The 21,321-nt window shown below is 41.0% G+C and overlaps 1 protein-coding gene across 3 annotated transcripts in view; it reads left to right on the top strand.

The window, feature by feature from the left end:
- Window positions 1-21,321, top strand: part of LOC126392819 (neuropilin-2-like) — a 117,622-nt gene that overhangs the window by 91,781 nt on the left and 4,520 nt on the right. The window contains exons 14-17 of one of the 3 annotated variants that reach the window (XM_050048476.1): window positions 5,499-5,767; window positions 6,638-6,734; window positions 10,163-10,195; window positions 21,124-21,186. In XM_050048476.1, the coding sequence (XP_049904433.1) occupies window positions 5,499-5,767; window positions 6,638-6,734; window positions 10,163-10,195; window positions 21,124-21,186 (462 nt within the window). Of the gene's footprint in view, window positions 1-5,498; window positions 5,768-6,637; window positions 6,735-10,162; window positions 10,196-14,989; window positions 20,961-21,123; window positions 21,187-21,321 lie in introns of those variants that run through there. The other 2 variants (XM_050048478.1, XM_050048479.1) reach the window with 2 other exon arrangements.

Here is a 21,321-nt window from a genome sequence, read left to right on the forward strand (position 1 = left end):
CCACTGCAAATCCAGTAAATATCAACAGTCAATGGGCACGACACATTAGAGATGCTTCAAGGAGTGCAATGTGGCCAATCAGAGGCAGAGTAGGGCGGGTCTTGCCGAGAAAAGCCAAAAGCAAAGCAGCAGGCAGAACAAACTGAAGGATTAGTATGTGATGTCATGCGGAAGTGCTTCCCTTGTCTTTGTGCCTTGGTGTGGCGCTGGCATCAGTCACATTACCTATACTCAGATTAAATATCCTTACTCTTATCTAGACCTCTGCCGAAAAACAGTCCGCTGCATTTCGCCACTGAAAAGGTGTTTGACTCAGAGAGTAGTGACATTGGGGTGTCGTGGCTTAGTGGATAGAGCAGGTGCCCCATGTACAAAGGTTCCGTCCTTGCTGCAGTGGCCCCCGGGCTCGACTCCAGCCTGCAGCCCCCTGCTACATGCCATCCCTTCTTTCTCTCTCTCCCCCCTTCACACTACACTATCCTATCCATTAAAGGCAAAAATGCCCAAAATAAATCTTAAAAAAAAATAAGAAAGTAGTAACGTTATCACCACGCTACTGAGAAATGCAGTTAAATTAGTAATGTTGCTACTTGTAATGACGCTACTGCCCAACACTGTTAATCAGATACCTCACTATCAAGCTTTCACACACACACACACACACACACCCCTTTCAAAATTCCATCTCAAACCTACCAACAGTCAAAAACCCCACAGGGAGATAACCCGTAAGATCATTTCTATTTAATTAAACTTCAACCACTGAAAACTTTCTGTTCCCATTAGAACTCCATTTGTTTCTTATCTTTCTGGGCATTCTTCATTTCAAGACATTTCTCACTTTATAAACACAGAAAAGAAAGCAGCGTCACTTTGGGATGTTTGAAGACTTGTGTAGCTAATTAAGAGCAAAGTGGTTGTCCTGTGGTGGAATATTACAGATCCCAGTGCTGGGAGGAACCACTGACAGCAACTATGATGCAAGGATTTCACTCTGATCTGCTAAAAGTGTGTACGATGACTTAATTGGAGTTTTTAAAAAAATGTTAGGTTTAATAGTTTCACTTTCCCTAACCTAGTTTGTTACTTTGTAATCCAATTCTCTGTTCTTTGCTACTTTTCAGCCTCCTTTTAATCCACAAATTCCTTTGTCTATTCTTGGAGTTTTACTCCTTCCCACATTCTCTTCTTGTTCACTTTATCTCTGTGTTTTATTCAGTCTTGTAGCATCTTTTGCTTGATCCTTTCATATACTTAATTACCTTACTTCATACTCTTTCTTTGTTCTTTCTCTGTTTCCCTTTGCTTTACTTTATCCTACATTTTGCCTTTAATGTCATGACAAATGTATGTACGCTCTCAATCCTCATCATCTCCCCTCACCACGCTTCTTTTGAGTTGTCCTTTCCTTTATAAGTCGTCCACCACTTTTTCAGTCCTGTCTAATACAGCAGTATATAATTTCAGTTATTTCAAAGTCCCTTTCCTCTTCCTTTCCTCTCACTCCATCACTGCAATCACCTCTTCCTCTCCTCACTGACCTCTCTGTCTCCCATTTCCCTCAGTGGTACTTGCCTTTTTCCACATCTGTCCGTCTTTAATAAGACAGCAGGAGGATAAGCGAGACTGTTTTATCCATCACACACATTCACTGCCTCACATACTTCTCCACGTTTCTCTCTCTCTCTCCCTCACACACACACACACACACACACACACACACACACACACACACTAACTCACACTCACACAGACTACTCAAGGTAGGACTGCCCGTGTATTAAACACTCAAGGTGTGTGGGTTAGCTTCCGATACACACCCACACACACACACACACACACACGACCTTGCCATTCACCAAGGTTCTCTCTGTATCTGTTGAAGCCATCCAGTTTATGGTTGACTGAGCAGCTCCTTTATAAACAGACAGGGCCGTGACATAAGGCAGGGCTCTACATCACACTAGGCTGCTGTGCGTGATGAGTGCGTGTCTACGCTTGTGTCTGAGTGTGTGTAATTGACATAGCAGCATCCCTGTCTCCGTGTTCGACAGCAACATGACATTAAGTCTTGTTCTACAGCAACATTAGCGCGGCACCCTGTCTGGAAGCTGTCTCGATATGCAAATCAAATCCCCAACCCTTGTCACTGAAAGCCCTTTTAGGGTTTTAAAAGAGAAAATCCGACCCAGAACAGAGCTCATAAGTTATTCTTTTGATCTCAGATAGGGCAAGACTGCAATTCTATACCCTGTGGAGATTTTCATCGAAAGAAACCCTTCACACTGCTCGTCGTAGGAAGTGGTTTAAGTTATTGATAAGGAGAAGAAAGGAGTATGAGGGGGGTTGAAAGAAGGCAAAAAGAGACAAAAAATTGACATAATAATATCAGTTTAACACCCAGTGATGTCGCTTTGAGATGTTTTGATGTGATTCAAAAGGTGTCGCTGAGATACAATTTATAAACCAACTATCTTTTCTGTGATCTTGACAGCTAGAGTTTTCAAAGATTTTTGCTGAAATAATGATATAATGCAGTACAATGATACAAAACTAAATATTTGCTGATATAAACTATATCAATTTTGAAACAATTTAAGGGTGCTTTCATACACGTTTGATTCAAACAATCTCTTCGCAAGTGTTTGGGTTCCTTTAGGCTGGTGTGAAGGCTGTCATGTAGACTTAACAGCTACACTTAAACTGCTTGAATAAGTGTGTGTCGTTTCCAAGTGAACTTTGTGGTGTGAATGCAAACCAGAACTTTGTGACTCTAGAAAGGAAAGCTAAACTTCTATAGAATTTTACTCGATTCACGTGTGATCGAAGAAACCATAAAAGAAAAAATCTCTTGAGCAATCTGCATTTTAATAGGCATGATCATTTGGTAACCATGGTAATGTGATTTGGGGGCCAGCAGTAGCTCAGTCAATAGGGACTTGGGTCAGGAAGTGGAAGGGCGCCGGCCCAAGTCCCCATCCAGACCAAATAAGGAGTGTGGACTGGCAGCTGAAGTGGTGCCAGTTCGCCTCCTGGGTACTGCTGAGGTGCCCTTCAGCACTGAACCCTCAAATGCTTGGGGTGCCTTTCCATGGGTACCCCCTTCACTCTGACATCTCTCCATTTGTGTGGGTCCTGTTTGTGCATGTGTGTGTATTCCAGGCCTGTGTGTACATGACAGCAGAGTGAAAGAATTGAATTTCCCCTAGGGGATTAATAAAGTATATCTTCCTCCTCTACTGCTACTTGACCAAACAGTAACTCGCCAAGGGATGTGTTGACAGACAGGAATACATAAGTGAACATTTTACGCCAACAATTACCACCTGTCTCCAACAAAATGATTTTTATATACAAACGCTGCCCAGATTTTGTAAAACAGAAGGAGGAAACTTTGTTATCCTATATTGTACCAATTTGCAAAACACTGTCTGACAATGTTCTTCATCTGTTCCTCTTATAGCAACTAAAGCATGATTTGCATTTTTATCATTGTGTTTGCACATCTCAAAGCACTCGGTTAAAGTGTTTTGGTAGCCTAAACCTAACTACACATGCAACCACAGCCTTCGGTGTCAAAGTCTTGTGCAGGGAACATAATAATCCAGGGAGCAGTTGGGTTTAGGAGGGTTGATCCTTGGCTTTGAGGCAGGATGTATTTTCAAAACGTCTTTGAAATGAATGCAGCATGACCATGAAGGCAGCTCAGTTCAAGTAGATCATTGAAGCTACTAGATGCTATTTACTTTTTTGTGGTGATGAGGAATGTTGGGAATGAGTGTGGCGCACATTAAAAGAAATGGCCCACTCATGCTTTATTAAGTGCACTTATGTCAAGTGAAAACAAGAGCTGACAATGTTGTGTACTTCACCATGCAATACTTCTTTTCCCGTGGACACCTTTGCTGTGTAGAAGTGAAGATGCATAGACATAGCATATCTACATTTAATCTTAGAGAAAATACAGATACTGCACATATCTACATAAATGCAAAACAATATTACCCACACACACACACACACACACACACACACACACACACACACACACTGACTGACGGATGAACTCACACACACACGCATGCAGATTCAAACATAAACAAAGTTACCCGCAAAGACTCATGCAAACAGACACCAGCAGCACACGCTCATACACACATCTCCCTCCCTCCCTCAGAGCCAATTCTACATCCCTGCCTTTCCCTCCCATGGAGAGTTGTTAATTAATTCCCTCCCTTTGTACATTCACCAAGATCAAACGAGGAGAAACAGAAAAACACTGCAACTTTCTCTAACTGTACTTAATGAGCAACGGTAATTGAGGTCCCCTTTTTCACTGCCTCCGAGTGAAGAAACAGAGTTACCTCAACCCAAATCCATTATTCATTAAGTGTGATGCGCTGCAAAACCTGTCGAATGTTTTTAGCTCAGGGAGGAAGAACAGAGGTGAGGATAGATAGATAGATAGATAGATAGATAGATAGATAGATAGATAGATAGATAGATAGATAGATGATAGATAGATAGATAGATAGATAGATAGATAGATAGATAGATAGATAGAAAGAATATTCTTTTGTCTCGTCTCTCCTTTTCCTTCTCTTTTCACTCCTCATGAGGTGTCACACACAGCGTTTGGCTGTCGATAAAAAGACTATTTGCAGCTCTAGCAAAGCTTTTACTCTACGGCCATAATAGACAAACTAGACAAACAGCAAAACACAGCAGCAGGCTAATGATTATGGTCCTGTTTGGGGTGGGCAAAACATTGCGGCACTGCCTTTCTCTCCCTCACTCATGCGCCCCCTTCCTTCCTTTTACCATCTTTACCCATCAATTCTTTGAGCTGTGAGGAGAGAAAGGAAGTGAATTAGATTTAAAAAACTGATAGAGTGAGTGTGTGTAGGGGAAGCACACACGTACACACACACACAGATGCGCATAAGCATTGTGTCTGTATTGGTATGATGGCTGTGCTGACTAAGTAGCAAAAAACGGGGAGAGCAACAGAACGAGGTGTCAGCATTCAGAGTGATTAGGGCTGTTTAGCACGGTTGTGTGTGTGCGTGTGTTTGTGTGTGCATGCATGTGTGTTCATTTGTATCCATAGCCATTAGCGACCATGATGAAATGGCAGCCTCATTTGCGGTTTAAGCCTCATACCACAGAATGATGGTGGTAATGCCTTAAACGCTAAGCAACCACATTCCATTGCATTACTACATCATGCTTGTGCGTCGGGCCTGTTTTACCACACTGTCACAAATCACAGAATTCATTAAAATGGAATCCATTAAGTGAATAATATGCAAATAGCACCCAGAAAACCACATATGCGGCTTATTTACACCCCTATGCTAAAAGGAGTGGTGATGAGTCAGTTTAAAGGCCACTAATTTATCATTTGCTACAAGTCATTAATCTGAAATACATCACTGGTCCCACAGTAATACAATAATGAAGCATCTGCCAACTCTCTGTCTGCTTCTTTTCTCCAGATTTCTCAGGGAACTACCTCCACCTGGATGCAGGCGCCCACACCCAGCGAAAGCGAGCCCGGCTGCTGAGCCCTGAGGTGGGGCCGGAGCGAGGCCCGCTCTGCCTCCTCTTTTACTACCAGCTCCAGGGGGAGGCACAGGGGAGTCTGAGGGTCCTGCTGAGGGATAGCGATCAGGAGGAGACGCTGTTATGGGCTCTAAAAGGAGACCAGGGGCCTCACTGGAGGGAGGGCCGTACCATCCTGCCCCAAAGCCCCAAGGAGTATCAGGTTAGTGATGTTATTTAACTAAAAAACAACCATTTGCTGCTTCTGTGCTCATAGCAGATGAATCATCTTAGCTGCACATTACCAGGCACAGAGGAGTTTGTAGTTAAGGCAATGTAAAGTATATGATCAAGGGACACTGTTAACGGCAAAGTGAAAGATGAACACTTCTACTACAGGAGCAGTATGTACGATTTAGGGGGATTTAGTGGCATCTAGTGGTGAGAATTGCAGATTACAACAAGATAAATCTTCTCCTGGTTAGAATTATGTCACTGTTAATTGTTCAGGAGGTTTTTACCAGGAGCCAAATTATCAGTAGAGGTCTCCTCCTCCCTAAAACAAACTGACCCTGTGATTTAAATGGGTTAAAACACTAAATAAAGCGGTTTCACGTTATAAATCAGTGATTTTCTACACTGTTTGGCACGTAGCAGATGGTGTCTTTCTCTCCAAAACAAATGGACCAGGTGATTAAAACTTGTAAAAACACTGAATAAAGCAGTTTCACTTTTAAAAAAATTGGTGTTTTTCGATACTATTGTCCACTCTGGGCTACTGTGACTACCAATATGGTGACCTGCTCCCTATGTAAATATAAACGGCTCATTCTAACATAATGAAAACACATTGATTCTCATTTTATGGTGATTATAGACTAAAGAACACATATTTATTATATTGTACTCCATTTCCACCAATAGATGCCCCTAAATCTTTCACACTGGACCTTTAAAATCTTGCAGCTTCATGCCTATTGGTGGTTGTAACATCATCATCACCTCCTGGGGGTTTACCCACTTTTTATAATGGCTATTGTATTATAACTATTCATTAACCACCATTTAATATCTCTCTTCTTCTATCATCTAGGTGGTGTTTGAGGGCTTCTTTGATCACCCGACCAGAGGCCACATCAGGATAGATAACATCCACATGAGCAACAGCATCGAGCTGGAGCAGTGCACACGTAAGTCCCATAACCTGTCCTCCTAAGATGTCAGTGTAGGCTTTATTTAGTCAGTCAGTCTGTCTGTCTGATTCCTTCACTCCTTCACACCAGAGCGCTTATACTATGTTTTCACCAGAGACTGGTTGAGCAAGAGAGAAGGGAAAAAACTCATAATGTTTCTCGTTTACACACATAGACACACACACACACACACACATACGCACACACACACACACACACATAAAAATATTAAAAAAAAGAAAGTAGGCCACAAACGGCCGTCGGGCATAGATTCTAATCTATCTTTCATATCTCCCTCTCTCTATCTCCTTCAGTCTTTTCCTATACCACCCCACCCCAACGCTTTATGATTCTTCTCATGCTTTCTCTCTGTCTCTCTCTCATTCTCTCTCCATCCCTAGCCTTGTCTTTAAGTCTGTCTGAGCCATCGCTGGGCCATAGAGGACCAAAAAAAAAACAAAAAAAACCCCACTGGCTTTCCCATGTAGTTATTCTGTGTTAAATGCTTGAGAAACTGTCTGTCTGTCTGTCTGTCTGTCTGTCTGTCAGACACAACCTGGCCAGTGAGACTACCGTTAATGACTGACTTTAATTATGGAGACTTCGATATAACTGTAGCAAAAAAACGCAGACTTACCTGAAACACACCGACTAGACACTGGATTAGGTTTTAAATCCTTCACATTTCCTTGTTTGACAAACATCATTTCCACCAACACACACACACACACACACACACACACACACACACACACACACACAGTCTGTCCTTCCTGTCATGGTAAGTAATGGGAATATTGTTATCATTTAATGTAGTGAAGCGCTTCACTCAGCACAGCACGACGGCAGCAGTTAGCCTGATGTAAGCACACATATTGGCACACACATACGCATATACACACTAATGTATAATGCGTGTATAAATTCTGTCTCATCTCCGTCCAATGTCCTTTTCATTTAAATTCTATATCCATACAATAAAATAACGGTGAGGTCTCCAGTTGTTATTTTGGTCACGTCAGGAGCTGATGGTATGTCTTAATGGGTAAATTTGTGCAGATTTCTGCCAACGGCAAACTAGCATATACGTTCTGCTCCTGTGTGAAAGGAAATAACTCTCCATACCATCAGGCAGTGGTAGTCTGCATTTGTCAATCAGAGAGGGAAACTGGAAGACGATGTTGAAAGAACAAGGGTATTTACCATGTGCTAGTGAACAATAACACAAACAATTACAAACTGTTTCTACTACAGAGCTCAATGGCTAAAAATATCCTATCTTGTATAACAAGTTTGCCTCGGTCACTCCCTCTTGACTTTAGCCTTTTGTTTACTTTCCTCACTACCATTTATCGTCTCGTGCACTGAACTGAATCGCCAATCAGGGTAATTTCATTCACTGACAGGCTCTGCCGTTTCCAAAGCCAATTAATCATGATGAACAGGCCAAAAAGCAAGTAAGGACTGACTAGTACCAACAGTGTGAGACACACCACAAGAACTAAAGCAACAGAAGCTCACGGTTGGCCCAACATTGGCCATCAATTGACCTTTAGCTTGGTGTGTCGGGGCCCTAATTGAAGATGTTATCGAGTAGCATTATGGGAATAGTAGGATTCAGCTTTTTCTAGCTGACTCAGTCTAGAAACTAAAAGTCAGAATATGTGGACCTGTGCTGCTTTGATTTTAATTTTTACAAGTCTCCTGACTTTAAGGAAGTTCAGTACTAACTTGCTACAGTATCCCTTTAATAATCTTGTTTAGAAATTACACCGATCAGTATAGGACTCTTATTTAAAGAGTGAGAGAGGGCTTTTATTAGGGACAACATTTTTCCTCTGACCCCCTTCACTTTTCCCGCCAATTTGTTTCCACTATTCTCTTTTCAATTTTTTTCATTATTCCATCAGCCACTCCCTCGTGCCTTATCTTATCTATTTTTCTTTTGTCCATCTTCTCTCAATGCACTGCTGCAACTTCTTACTTGTGCTGCCATTTTCTCCTGTTCTTCCCTCTGTGTTCCTCCCCTTTTTTCATCTTCTCTCTCCCTCTCGCTTTCATAATAGATGTCGTATCCTCCGGCAAATAATAAACAGCAGTAAATTTCACTCCCAGTTCCCATGACCCTTTAACTTACCTCCACCCTTCCTTCCCATTCGTCTGTTTCCCTTCTTTTCACCCTTGCCACACGCTTTTAACCCCCATCTTCCATCCACCCTTTCTTTCTCTTTCTCTACCCGACATGCCTGCTGCCATTAACACCTTGTGTGTCACCTCGGGAAAAGAGAGTAAGAGAGAAATCACAGGAAGACGAGACGCAGAATGAGAAAGCAATAAGTAGAAAGTGAGAGCAAGTCAGAAATAACAGACACACAGAGAGACAGAGACATTCAGGGTGGACACACTTCCCGTCTTCTAACCCTATCAGCCCATTCTTTTGTCTTCCTCTCTTTATTTTCTCTACATTTTGTAGAAATGACTGCCATCCAAGAAGATTTATGGGCCTTTAGACTCCTGTATCATCTCAGATCCTCGACAAATCTTTACTGATTTCCCCAAAAAAGGAGTAACAAGTGCCTTTGCAAAATTGCAGTCTTGCAGTTTTTTGCAGTAACCACAACATTAAGGATAAAAAAAAAATCTACCTTAAAGCCAGCAGTTGAAAAGTTAAAGAGGACCTATTGCGCTCATTTTCATGTCCGTAACTGTATTAAAGGTTTTGACTAGAACACGATTTACATGTTCATTTTCCTCATAATGTTCTAGCTGGATCATCTGTATTCACCCTCTATCTGAGATGCTCATTGAAGCGCCTGTCTCTTTAAGCCCCCCTCCTGATAAAGCTCAGTCTGAACCATTATTGCAGCTGGGGAATGATTGTAGTGGAGTGGAGAATAGCACCACTTTCTACTTACCAATAAAAGCTTCTAAAACAACAACTTCACACACGGACATGTTCCAGTAGGAATATGATCTGAAATCAGATTGAAATTTACAATACTGGCAACCAAGATTACATGTTTCCCTGCCTTTAGCATGTAGCTTCATGTAGCAGTGTAGGCTACGTAATGCTAATACTTGCAGTAACATACCTAGAGCAGATAACAATATAAAGATATCTTTAAAATGAACCTCCAACATTGTAACATGACGGAAAATAAGGAGTCAAAGGTAAAGGTAAAGCATAAAATATCCCCTTTAAACTACAGTGAATGATAAAATCCAAAGTCTTGTCCAATAGCAGCTCCAGTACAGAGAGGAACAAATCTGTGAACTCACTGCGAGTATGAGTCATCTGAACCTTAATCATCAAATGAGACTTACATCACAGTGGTTCAGAGTGGTCCTTATCTCTTTATTGCTTTATCACTAAGATCAGCTACTAAACATCATCAGTAACATTTCTCTTTTCCTCTCTTTTCCAGAGCCTTTCCCTGCCTTAACTCCAGGCATAACCAGTAAGTCCTACTTCCTGTTCCATTTTAATACTTCCTGTGCCAACTGTCTGTGCTTTCTGCTCGTTGCTAAGCTCAGCTCGCAGCACTGCACTGGCCCTGAGTAACCTTGTTAGTGCATAACATACTGTATGTTGCATACAGCTAAGTATATAAACCAAAGTTATTTTGTATAAGAAAAAATATACCTTTGAGCCTTTGGTTTCTTACATTAAAAGTTCCTTAAATGTGTAAGAGTTTGTCAGGATATATACTTAATCAATAGATTTTGGATATGTGGATTTTATCCACATGAAAGAAAATGATGGTGGCAACGTTGCAACTTGATGGAATGGATCCACTGCATTGTTCCAGCATGACTCCCTGCATGCTGGGCTGACACTCTTGGTTATGTAGTTTGGTATGTTCCTCGGTGAGAAAATGACTATTTGCCACTCCATAAACAAATAGTTACACATGATTATTTACTTCAGCAGCAACACTGGCAGACTGAGTGCCATCAGGGTGTGTTTGCACATCCCACAGATTGATATGTTTTCAAGCCTTTAATGGTATGCACCATGTTGTGTGTGATCTGTCACTGGTATACATGTAGGCAACACAGCAAGCGTGCACAGACCCACAGCGAATTACAGAAAGTGTTCATTTTCTATTGCCTGTGTGGTAAGCGACTTAAAATGTGACTCAGACAGGTTTAAATCATGAGGTCATGGGTGAACCGCTCAGACAAATTGAAACCGTCTCCATCTGGTCTTTTTCTGTGGTTACCAGTGAAACTAAAAGAACTAAGCAGAACATGCTTCGTGAGACTGTGTTGACAATCTATTGTGTTCTTAACTTAGTCCACCTGTAACCACTTCCTAAATGCACAAAACAGCACACTTGCTCCTCATTTATTCCTCCTTCCTGATTTGCTTCTTCATTCAGTGCCATAAAAGGAGCCTCTTACCTTCCATCTCTTAACTTTGTATTCCCCTCTTCTGCCCTTTTTTATATTTTGCTCCTCCCTCCTCTTTGTTTCTCTACTTTCATCTCAGCTATTCCTTTTTTATTCCTTTCCTGGCCTTTGTTTTTAGTTTTTCTTCCATTTTTTCTCCTCTCCTCTCATCACTTTATAACTCTGCCTAGCAAGCTGTTGATCCCACCTGAATGAAATGCAGAGCGGTTCCTTCCTTTTTTTCCTTTCCTCTCCTTCATCCTTAAATAGGCCAGTCTGAGAGCAGATAAAGAAGGCTTAGGCAGATTATGGTACTGGATCGCTTGTTTTCAAAGTGTGGGTTGGGACCTAAAAAGCTACACTGCCTTTGTTTAGAGACCCATGAAGTATGAGCAGTGGTATTTTTTAAAGAGCCTCAGTGACACTGAACTTAAAGTTGGACCTTTACCACTCATTAGCAAGACCTTTATGCTTTGTCGATGTTTTTGCATTTGGTGATTAGTGTACACTTCGATTATGAATGGTAGAGACTACATGTATTTCTTTAATTAAGTTTTACCACTGTAGATGCAACGACTTGTGTTTTTTTAAGCTATGGGCCAAAGCACAAAAATAACTGCCGACCATTCAGTTGGTTTGCGTCCATATTACCATTGCCCTGTGCTTAAATTAGTCAGTTCGGGTGTGTGTGTGTGTGTGTGTGTGTGTACACGTGTTCCTAATGTGTGAATAGATCAAAAACATTCCTTAAATGCTGTCAGAAACTCGAGCAGCACTTGGTTTTGTTCAACAAAAACAAAAATACCATTCCCAAAAATAGTAAAAGCCATTAGCCGAACTGAGAATACTCTAGTCACCTGACTCATACGCTAAGTATTTGACCTAATGCTTATGGGTTTCTTTGACTATTAGATCCTGGGCAGGTATCATATGACTCAAAACAGTGTCAGTTCTAGCATACGTGTGTTTTCATGAGACTGAGGTCAGTTGAGAAGAATTTGATTTCTCCTTTGGGACGCCTGTTGAAAAGTGAGCTAAAAACTTAAGTGTTTCTCTTTGGGTGAGTGGATGTACTTAACTCTATTCAAGACTAAAGACTTTAAGGCAGCAGGTGTCAGTAGTGTCTGCCAACATCCTGCAGGTGAAAGGGAGGTTGAAACTGAATTTTGAGTGATAAAGACAGTTTGAATTGGAAGAGAATTTCAATTGAATTAATTTGAATCAAAAAGTCAGATTGAGATCATCCTTAGCGAGGATGTGTGAGAGGAATACAGTGTGAAGAGAGATGTCCTTGGGGGATCAGGGACCAGGACAACTGATAGATTCTGATTATATTGTTACAATCTTCTTCTATAGAATAAATAAATAAATAAATAAATAAATAATCTGTTGACCCAAAATCACATTAAGGGAAAAACGTTGATTGAACTGGAGGTAAAATTAAAAAGTAAAGTGTAATTATAGCCTGATAACATGATCCTCAGTTCACAGTATAATGGCAGCTTCATTGTGGTGTGACATGAGCCAGTGTGCACACTGTTGGGTTTTTGTATCCATGGCAACCAAGGAGGCATTTGGCTTCTGGAAAGAGAGGGTTGGTGGCGTAATGACCGATCATGCTACACACACACACACACACACACACACACACACACACACACACACAGAAAAGAAGCTGGCTTCAGTTTGACTGTAGAGAGACTTAATAAATTCCACTTTCATTCAGATAAGGCTGTATTGTTAATGTGTCAAGTGTAAGACCTTGAAAGATAGATTCAGAATCTCTAGTAACCAAGGTTCCTTGAAAGCCACACTTTTCAGCTCACTTTATGAGTGGTGCTCTTGAGAATCTTTCCCCTTTGTTCCCCTTTGATGAAAAAAGCAAAAAAAAAAAAAAAAAGCAAAGTAACGGTCAATTTTGCAGCCCTAGAAATCATCTGTGTCTTAATCCACTGGTGGGAAGGCTCTCTGTGCAGGCTACTTAAAGCGAAGCTTTACAATCAAAGCCAATTTTAAACCCTTAAAGAGTACGTCTGAACTTTAGAGAAAAAAAAAAGACAAAATTAAGCTCACTGGTTTCCTTAAGGTTCTGTTTTTCTCTGCACCTCTCCTTCCTCTGTCCTTTCATTATTTCTCTCTTCTCTTTCGTCTCCATCTAGTTCTTTCTTGCCCTGGCTCTATTTCCTCTTTTTTTTCATCCTTTCTTTTCTCTTTCACGTTCTTTCTTTCTTTCATTCTCTTTCTCTGTCTCTCTTTCTTCCACCACCTCTCTCTCAGCGGGTTTCTTTCACAGTGAGTTGACAGAGTATTGAAGTTTCAGACAAACCCTCTAATGCAGGATTAAAGATATCATGGCAGGATTAGCTCGCTCCCTTCGCTGCCCCTCCCTCCCAGCCTCTCCCCTCACTTTCTACAACCCCTCTCTTTTTCACTCCATTCTTTCCTCCGATAATGCCTCTCTCTCTCTTATCCTTTCTCTACCCCTGTAATTTCTCTCTGATTTCCCCCTTTCCCTCTCCACCTCTTTCTCCCTCCACTCGACTCCCTTCAATATGATCTTGCCCTGATAAAAGCAGCTGCGTCCTACCAAATACAACCACTTAACACTCCCCACCCTTTGTTCAAATCAGCCAGTCACTGCATAATCAAGGCTTTGCATTCTCTGATCGAGTCGGAACGCATGGCATGAGCCTCTGCGTGTCAATGTTCAGCTAATGCTTGTGACATTTGCATCAACCAAAACTACTAAGAGTGAAAGCAGCATAATGGAAACATATATGCATCGGCATTTTTTGAAGAATGACGACTGACTTAGAGTTTGCCATTGGATGTGAAAACATTGTAAAAAGAGCTTAATTTGGCAGCGGACAGTTTGTTTTTTGCCTGCTGTAGAGCATACCTTTCATGTTCAGTTAAATACCAGTGAGACAAAATAATTGCAGCTCATTGCTGCAAAAACTGACCATTCCCTAAGTCCCACCTTGCCCTTAGTTACTATTACTAAGCCTGTCAAGCTTTCCATTCTCACATGGCATATAGTCCTATGCAATTTACATTGATAAGAAGGGCAGAAACAGTAGATTCTTTATTTTAGATAGCTGAAGACAAAAGCAGGCCTCTCATTTCCAGCGGGCTTTCATCACTTTTGCTGGCAGAAATGGTTAGGTTTTATCAGCAGTTGCTAGATAGCTAATTAAGCTAATGTTAGCTTCATGAGTTGATTGAAAACACCGTCCTCAGCTGACTTATTTTAACATGAGAACACTAGGGACTGGTTCTTAGACATGCCCTTGATGGCTACATAGGCCTGCGTAATATTTTGCTAAAAAAAAAAAAATTAAAGTAGCATGTCCAAAGCAAAAAGTCCTCGTATGATAGCCTAAGGATAAAAGTAAGGTCGCACATTCTAATATAATCGTCTCTGGCTGCTAAGTTCCTGTACTTGTTTGTATTTTCAAACAGTTTGAAACCCCCCAAACTAAGCTAGCATTTTAGTTTAAGGTAGCTAGTTAATGACGAGGTTCTTGGCCTTGAAAGCAATGCTTGTTGCTACTGTGTTAGTAAGCTAGTTAGCCGGACATGCTAACAATTTGCATCCTACGATAGAGCCGATAAATGCTTCGTTAAATGCTGAGTTTTGCTGTTAGCCTACTACAGCCCCACACACACAATTCAGCATGTGTAGAAATCCAAGCTTGACAGACCTGCCACACCTGTCACTAAGCTGTGATTTGACAATCACTGTTTGGGGGAGGGGTTTAGTGAATGGTCAATTAGACAATCAACAGCTTCAATGCGGCCTGCATGCCTGCCTTCATCGTCCATAGTGCCAAGCAGTAATGTGTCCTCCTGCCCTCCAGGAGATGCCATGTCTGGAATGGAACCCACTGTAGACACAGTGGCGATGAAGCCTGTCCCTGCCTACTGGTACTATGTGTTGGCGGGAGGCGTTGCCCTCTTGCTGCTGGTCGCTGTAACCGTGGTGGTGACACTGTGCTGCCATCGGTACCACTGGGCGCCCAAGAAGACCAGCAGCAGTCATCATCATTCAGTGATGTACCACAACAACCAGTATCCAATTCAGCAAGATCACCAAAACTGCTACCAGAACCAAAACCTGAGCTATAATCTGATCCAGAGCCCCAACCAAAACCACCTGTACCCAGGTACTGGGCTGAGTTCTGACCCCATGCTCACTATCAGACTGGAGAAAGAGGACAGCTGTGATTCCCAGTGTTGAAAAGAAAACAACTGGACTACACATGAATGATATAATATTACTAGAATGCTTTGTTAAATTAAAGCAATCAAAGGGTGTGAAAACTCCCTGATATGCAGCATAATCGCCACTCTTCACTGACGAGAATCTACATGGAAGAGACACTGCAGTTCCTGTTGCTGATCACTGATCTAATTAACGGATCAGCATGCACCTTTGCTAAACTACCTTGTGGGCTGGCACTGGCAGAACCAACTCCTGACGTTAAACTTAACCATCACTGGGGAGAGTAGTTGAAAGAACTTCAACTGTTCCATCTGTCTGATGGCTGATGAGGGCCTGAGTGCCATTTTTTTTGATGTACCTAAGAGCATACTGGCTTCTACAGCTGCACCCCAACCTGAAAATATAATGGATTGTGATCAGAATGACAAGAAAATGACAGAGTGACAGACTGTTGACGAAACACATGTACATGCAGCGTACACTGTCAGTGTTGTAACAGCACATTTTCCTCTTCTACAAATGTCAGAGTAGGATATGTCTGTCTGCCTCGCTCTGATCTGCAGCTTGGACACTGCCTGCCTCCAAATATCCTGTCGGACAGAGAGGGGATTTACACACAGGTACAGGGAGATTGAAGTCAGAATGTGTGCTGTATAAAGAAAGGAGGCTATTTCTCTGGGTCTGAATGAAGCTGCTGTTTATTTGTCGACTAGCCTTTGAGAGACCGAGAGTGACAGAGACAGATTAAGAACAGAGAAGGAAGAGGTATGGGGAGAATTAGTGCTGTCTGTCCAGCCGTGACAGATAGACGGCTACACATCCACCGTGGGTGGCTCCTTTGGTCTGTGAACGAGGAATCAGTGTTGTGCTGTTCTCTGTCTGGTTTACACAGAGGGGGAGAGATAGGATGAGACAGCTTACACCGCATCCTGCAGACCTAGAACGCTCTCTCAGCATCAAAACACACAAAGGCTCAAAGGTCCCAAACACATATGCACGGACACTTCAAAAGTTTGCAGCGGCTGATGATTGAGTATCGCGTGTTACCCTGAGTGCATTTTTCATTACATCGTGATATGCCTTTCTTAAAATGTGCTTTAAAACTATTACCTCTTCACCTCCAGAACGAGGTAGTGCCTCAGTGTCAAATCAGAGTATGAATGGACTGTATACAGTTTTGCCTTGATCTCATAGATAATCCAATGCCTGTGTCTGTTAATGTTCAAAGTAAACATGGTTGTATGTCCTGCACACATTAGACTGGGTGAATGAAATCCAAAATCATATGTATTGACTATCTCAAGTTACTTTTCTTCGAAGTCTGTGCAAGTTGAACTCTTTACATCCGTTTTATTTGTGTGCCATCCAATAAGAAAAGAAATGAATAATATGAGGAAATCAGAGTGTTTTGCTTATTAGCCCAGTGATCCACTTGGCAGTTTTGTTTCTATTTAACAGGTGAGACCAAACATATGCTGTGAGAAAGAGCTTCTTACTTATGAAGCCTTTTTAGATAAACCACTGATCCAGGATCACTCCTCAGTTCCTTTGCTTATTTCATTTACCATGATCTGTCAAATCAGATTCCAGTGCTGCACTACTGTCACAGCCCACACACAGATTTCTTGATGTTTTCTTAAAAATCCTGTCTGACTTTACGTGTGTTAGCATTATTTTTTTTCATATTTCCTTATGTTGACACAGTTGAGTTTGCATAAAAATGTGTGCGCCACGATGCATTTTTAAAGTTGGGTTACACGTTACTTTTGCAATGTTTAGCACTTTTCTGCTTTTTGGTCACGATTTATTGAAGACTTTGACGATTTATGACAATGTATGACATTTACTGTGAATCTTAATATAAAAAAAATAAGTTGAGTAATGTATTGGTTGTGAATTAAATACAATTTCTTCCTTTGTAATCATGTTTTAGTACGCCTACATGTACTTCTGATGTATAATAGTTGTACAATGTTTATTTTTTATACTCACTGACTTGTTTTATGTTGATTGTATTCACTGAGATGATCTTAACGACTTTTCTTGACTTTCATTTGATGTCAAATCTTCAGGTTGAAGCCATTTGGCAACACAAATGTTTGTCCCTCATTTGAGGCATTTAGCTTCAAGTTGAAATCATATAGGGACATGAAACGAAAGCATTCAGTATGTTATGTGAACATTATTCAGATGATCTTTAAATATGTATTCATTTGCTTGGTTTTGGTTTGAGAAGCCCAGTATCAACTTCTAGTCAGATCCACATCTGTGAAATTGGGCGCACCACTGTGGTACTTATTTTCTGGAATTCTCAGCAGCTCGCCATCTTATGTTGTGTGTGCCCCCCCCCCATCATTTTGTTCATGCTCAAATCCCCCAGTCTTTTTATCAAAACCCGCTTGTTCCTATTCTACTCCTTGCCTTCATCGCAAATCCTCCCAGTAAAAAACACAGGAGGGAAAATGAGAGGCAGAAATGGAGGAGAGCAAAATCTCTCAGAGGAGAAGGGCCCATTAAGCGAGCCCCCTTTCCCTCCAAAGAATGCGCCCAGAGATGGAGGAAGATGAAAGAAGTAAAAAAAAAAAAAAAAAAAAAAAAAAACCTGCTCTCTCTATACTTTCTAAAGATAGATTTTTCTTTTACTCCGAGAGGAAGGCTAACGGGGAGGCAGGTTGGGGTTTGGATTGAAGGAGGGAGAGAATTGAAGGAGGAGGGCAGGTTGTTTCAAACACAAAAGCAGATGAAAGAAGTCTTTTGGCAGAATAGACAGTGTGATGGAGACGCACATTATGCTTGCTGTGCGCACGCCGCCGCACACAATCGAACAAACACAAACCTGCGTTAGCAAAGAATCCCAACAAATACAGTCATTTAAATGCATTGTTGCATGCATGTTCAGACAGCGTATCCACTCTGCGGCTCTCCATATTGACTTATTCCATCAGATTGTGTCTCATAAAATGTGGTTTTGTGCTTTAGTCAACATGTATTTCCCTTATTTTATGCTTGCATATCCATCCCCTCTGCCTTCCATTTCAATCGACTTGTGTATGATTTACACATTATATGACTCACTCTAGCAGCCCTGTGCTGTAACCCAATCAATGTGGGTCCGAAATTCAAACAGAGGAATGATATATGACTGTATTTATGTTGTGCTACCCGTGCACTTTTCGCCTCCATTCTCCCTCTCTCTGTCAAACTTTTTGCAAGATTTGGAAAATGTGCTGGCGTCTTTTCATGTGGCGCTTTTAAATCAACGTTCCCTCACTCCCCTCTCCCTTCTCCATCACAGACTACTTTGAAGCCCTTTAATATTTCTAATTAGTTAATGGAGCTGATTGCATTCATAAAACCCTGCGGTAAGCATTTCTAGCCCTCAGGCCATTTCTTTTTTTTTTTCCTTTCTGCCTCCTCCTCCTCCTCCTCCTCTGTTTCCTGGAGAAATATTACGAGTGAAAGCACTCTAACAGGTCCGCAGGCCCCCACTGGAACAGTGTATAGTGCCAAAGAGCCATCCATGTCTTTTCCTAAGTTAAAAAAAAGGCCCCCTTTTTTTTATTCTTCTCTTTGCTAATTGGAGAGTGGAGATAAAATGGGGCTACAGGGAGTTTTAATCTCCTTTCAGATCCGTGTGATGATTCTTCTCAGGATCCTAGCCTGAGGGCTTTAAGCCAGGATCATTAGAAAGTGTTCAACAGTCGTCCAAAGAGTGTCCAAGCATCCCTCTCTGTTTTTTTAATCTTGCTTCTTTTGCTATCTCTGCGTAAGTGATTTAATGTTTTTATTCCTGTGGTGATTTCAGTTGACTGTGAGAAAGGAGAGACTGTACATTTACACTATCAGAAGACAAGAGAGAAGACTGATCGAATGCTTTTATGTGCATGTACTAAGAATAGTCTTACATGGAGAGTACATTTCAGTGAGACCTCCAGAACATTATAATTTACAGCTTGTCTCCTGGGATCAGCCATATTTAGCTTAGCAGGTATCCATAGTTTCAGGGCTAACTGCCTACTCTGCATAGTAACTGCATTTCTTTATCCATTGAATACCATGACAGTATTATTTTATTTAATAAGATGGTTCTGCCAACATTACTTAAAGTCATGTTTTTAATCTGCAGACCACTCTGGAGTTTTCTGAGCTTGCATGCTTTGAGATGTCTGTCTGGTTGGTCAGATATTTTTTCGCTCACTCACTTTTCAACCTCAATTTCAGTGATATGACATCATATTTTGGGAGGTAAAGTGAAACCACATGTTGAGTTTTTGGAAAATCCACCTTGATGATGTCATTTTTATCAAATGAATTAACAGCGTTGTGATTATTCTTTCAATTCTTGATCTGTAATTGAGTTGGTTTTTTTTATTCTTGTTGATCAGAAAGACTTTTCTTGATGTTAACTTGTTGGAAGCAGCAAAGACTGATCATTTTTGAACTAGTTTTAACTCAAACTATGACTAGTTTAGACTCAAGCTGAATAAAATCAGCCTTGACTTGATAAACTGCTTCATCCCTGGCTGCAGCCACATCACTGTTATATTTACTCCTGTGCACTGTCTCAGCCTCTGTGAAGAAGAGACCTCAACTTTATGATTGTCTTGTTTGACTTGTGCTGGATTTCACTGTCTTGCACTTCAAGCAAATTAAATATTGAACTACAGAGAAACATACGAAGCCAAAAGGCACACACATACAGGCAATCAAATAATTAAATAATTAAATTCCCAACAACCAAATATCGGAGAATGAACACACTCCATTTAGCATAGGATTTCTTGGTTGCTGTAATATTTGAATTGAAATTAAATTGAGTCAGTTTCTTTTGTTTATTCTCTAAATGGGTTTGGAAGTCAATTTTGGGTCAATTTTAAACAATTAAAGATGTGATTGAGTTGCATCTTTAATTTCAAGGAAATTACCTCATATTTAATACATGAGCAAATATCTTCATTTCACAGATAGCAAGTCTCATTTAAAATCATTCATCTCTTACTATTATTTACAGACTGAAGTGTATTAGAAGTTGGTAAAGGCTGTTTATAGAAGGTATAGTCTGGATGCCACGTTAAAATTGTCTCACAGGAAAAAATGACCTTATCTAACTGAGGAAATGAGGCCCCATATCTTTTTTTCATATCTACTAAATTAGTTTTTCACCTCTTGTCTTTTGAATATCTATTACAGGTTTCACTTCATAATAAGTTTTTGGTTCCTCTGCCCCAGCAATAAATGATTATCAGCTGCCCAGATATTGCTCCACTTTTTCTTCCTGGGGATTGTAATATCAATTTCCTTGAATAAAACTGAATTGAAGCAGAATTGAGCTTCCAAACCCTTCAAAGCCTTGCACTTCGGCCTGCCTCAGAAATATAATGTGGTATTTTAGCTTGTTGAATTTCATGGTCTTGGAATAAAAAGAAAATGTATTGTGGGGAATGTGAAAGTAATAAAAGTGATATTTTTGTATGAAACGGTTTTGTGTGTCTTTCTTGTAACGGTTCAGTCTCCCCTTCTCTCTCTTGCTCTCTAAATAAAGGAGGTTTATAGGAGATCTCTTGTCTGATATCTTTAGGAAGTTTAAATAAGATCACTCACTCTCTGAGCTGTTTGTGGAGTTCGATTTCTATCTACAAATGTAGCTTGTGTGCTGACAACAGAAGAAATGAAGTGATGTTATCACAACATGTTGTGGACTTCTGAATAGTTCTGGCTTGACTGGATGGTTGAGATTAATACTGTTATTCTGTCGTTCTTTTTTAACAGATCCCAGGCCTATGGATTTCGGAAAAGATCCTGTTTTCAACCACAAGCCCCCCATCAACGGAGGTGAGGCTTGGAGTCATGCTCTCCTCTCCTCTCCTCTCCTCTCCTCTCCTCTCCTCCCCTCCCCTCCCCTCTCCTCTCCTCTCCGCCTGAGGCTATACTGGCTGTTTTACAAGTCTCACCCAAAGAAAAGTGAAA

This window comes from Epinephelus moara, chromosome 7, assembly GCF_006386435.1.
Source record: "Epinephelus moara isolate mb chromosome 7, YSFRI_EMoa_1.0, whole genome shotgun sequence".
Classification (NCBI taxonomy): domain Eukaryota; kingdom Metazoa; phylum Chordata; class Actinopteri; order Perciformes; family Serranidae; genus Epinephelus; species Epinephelus moara.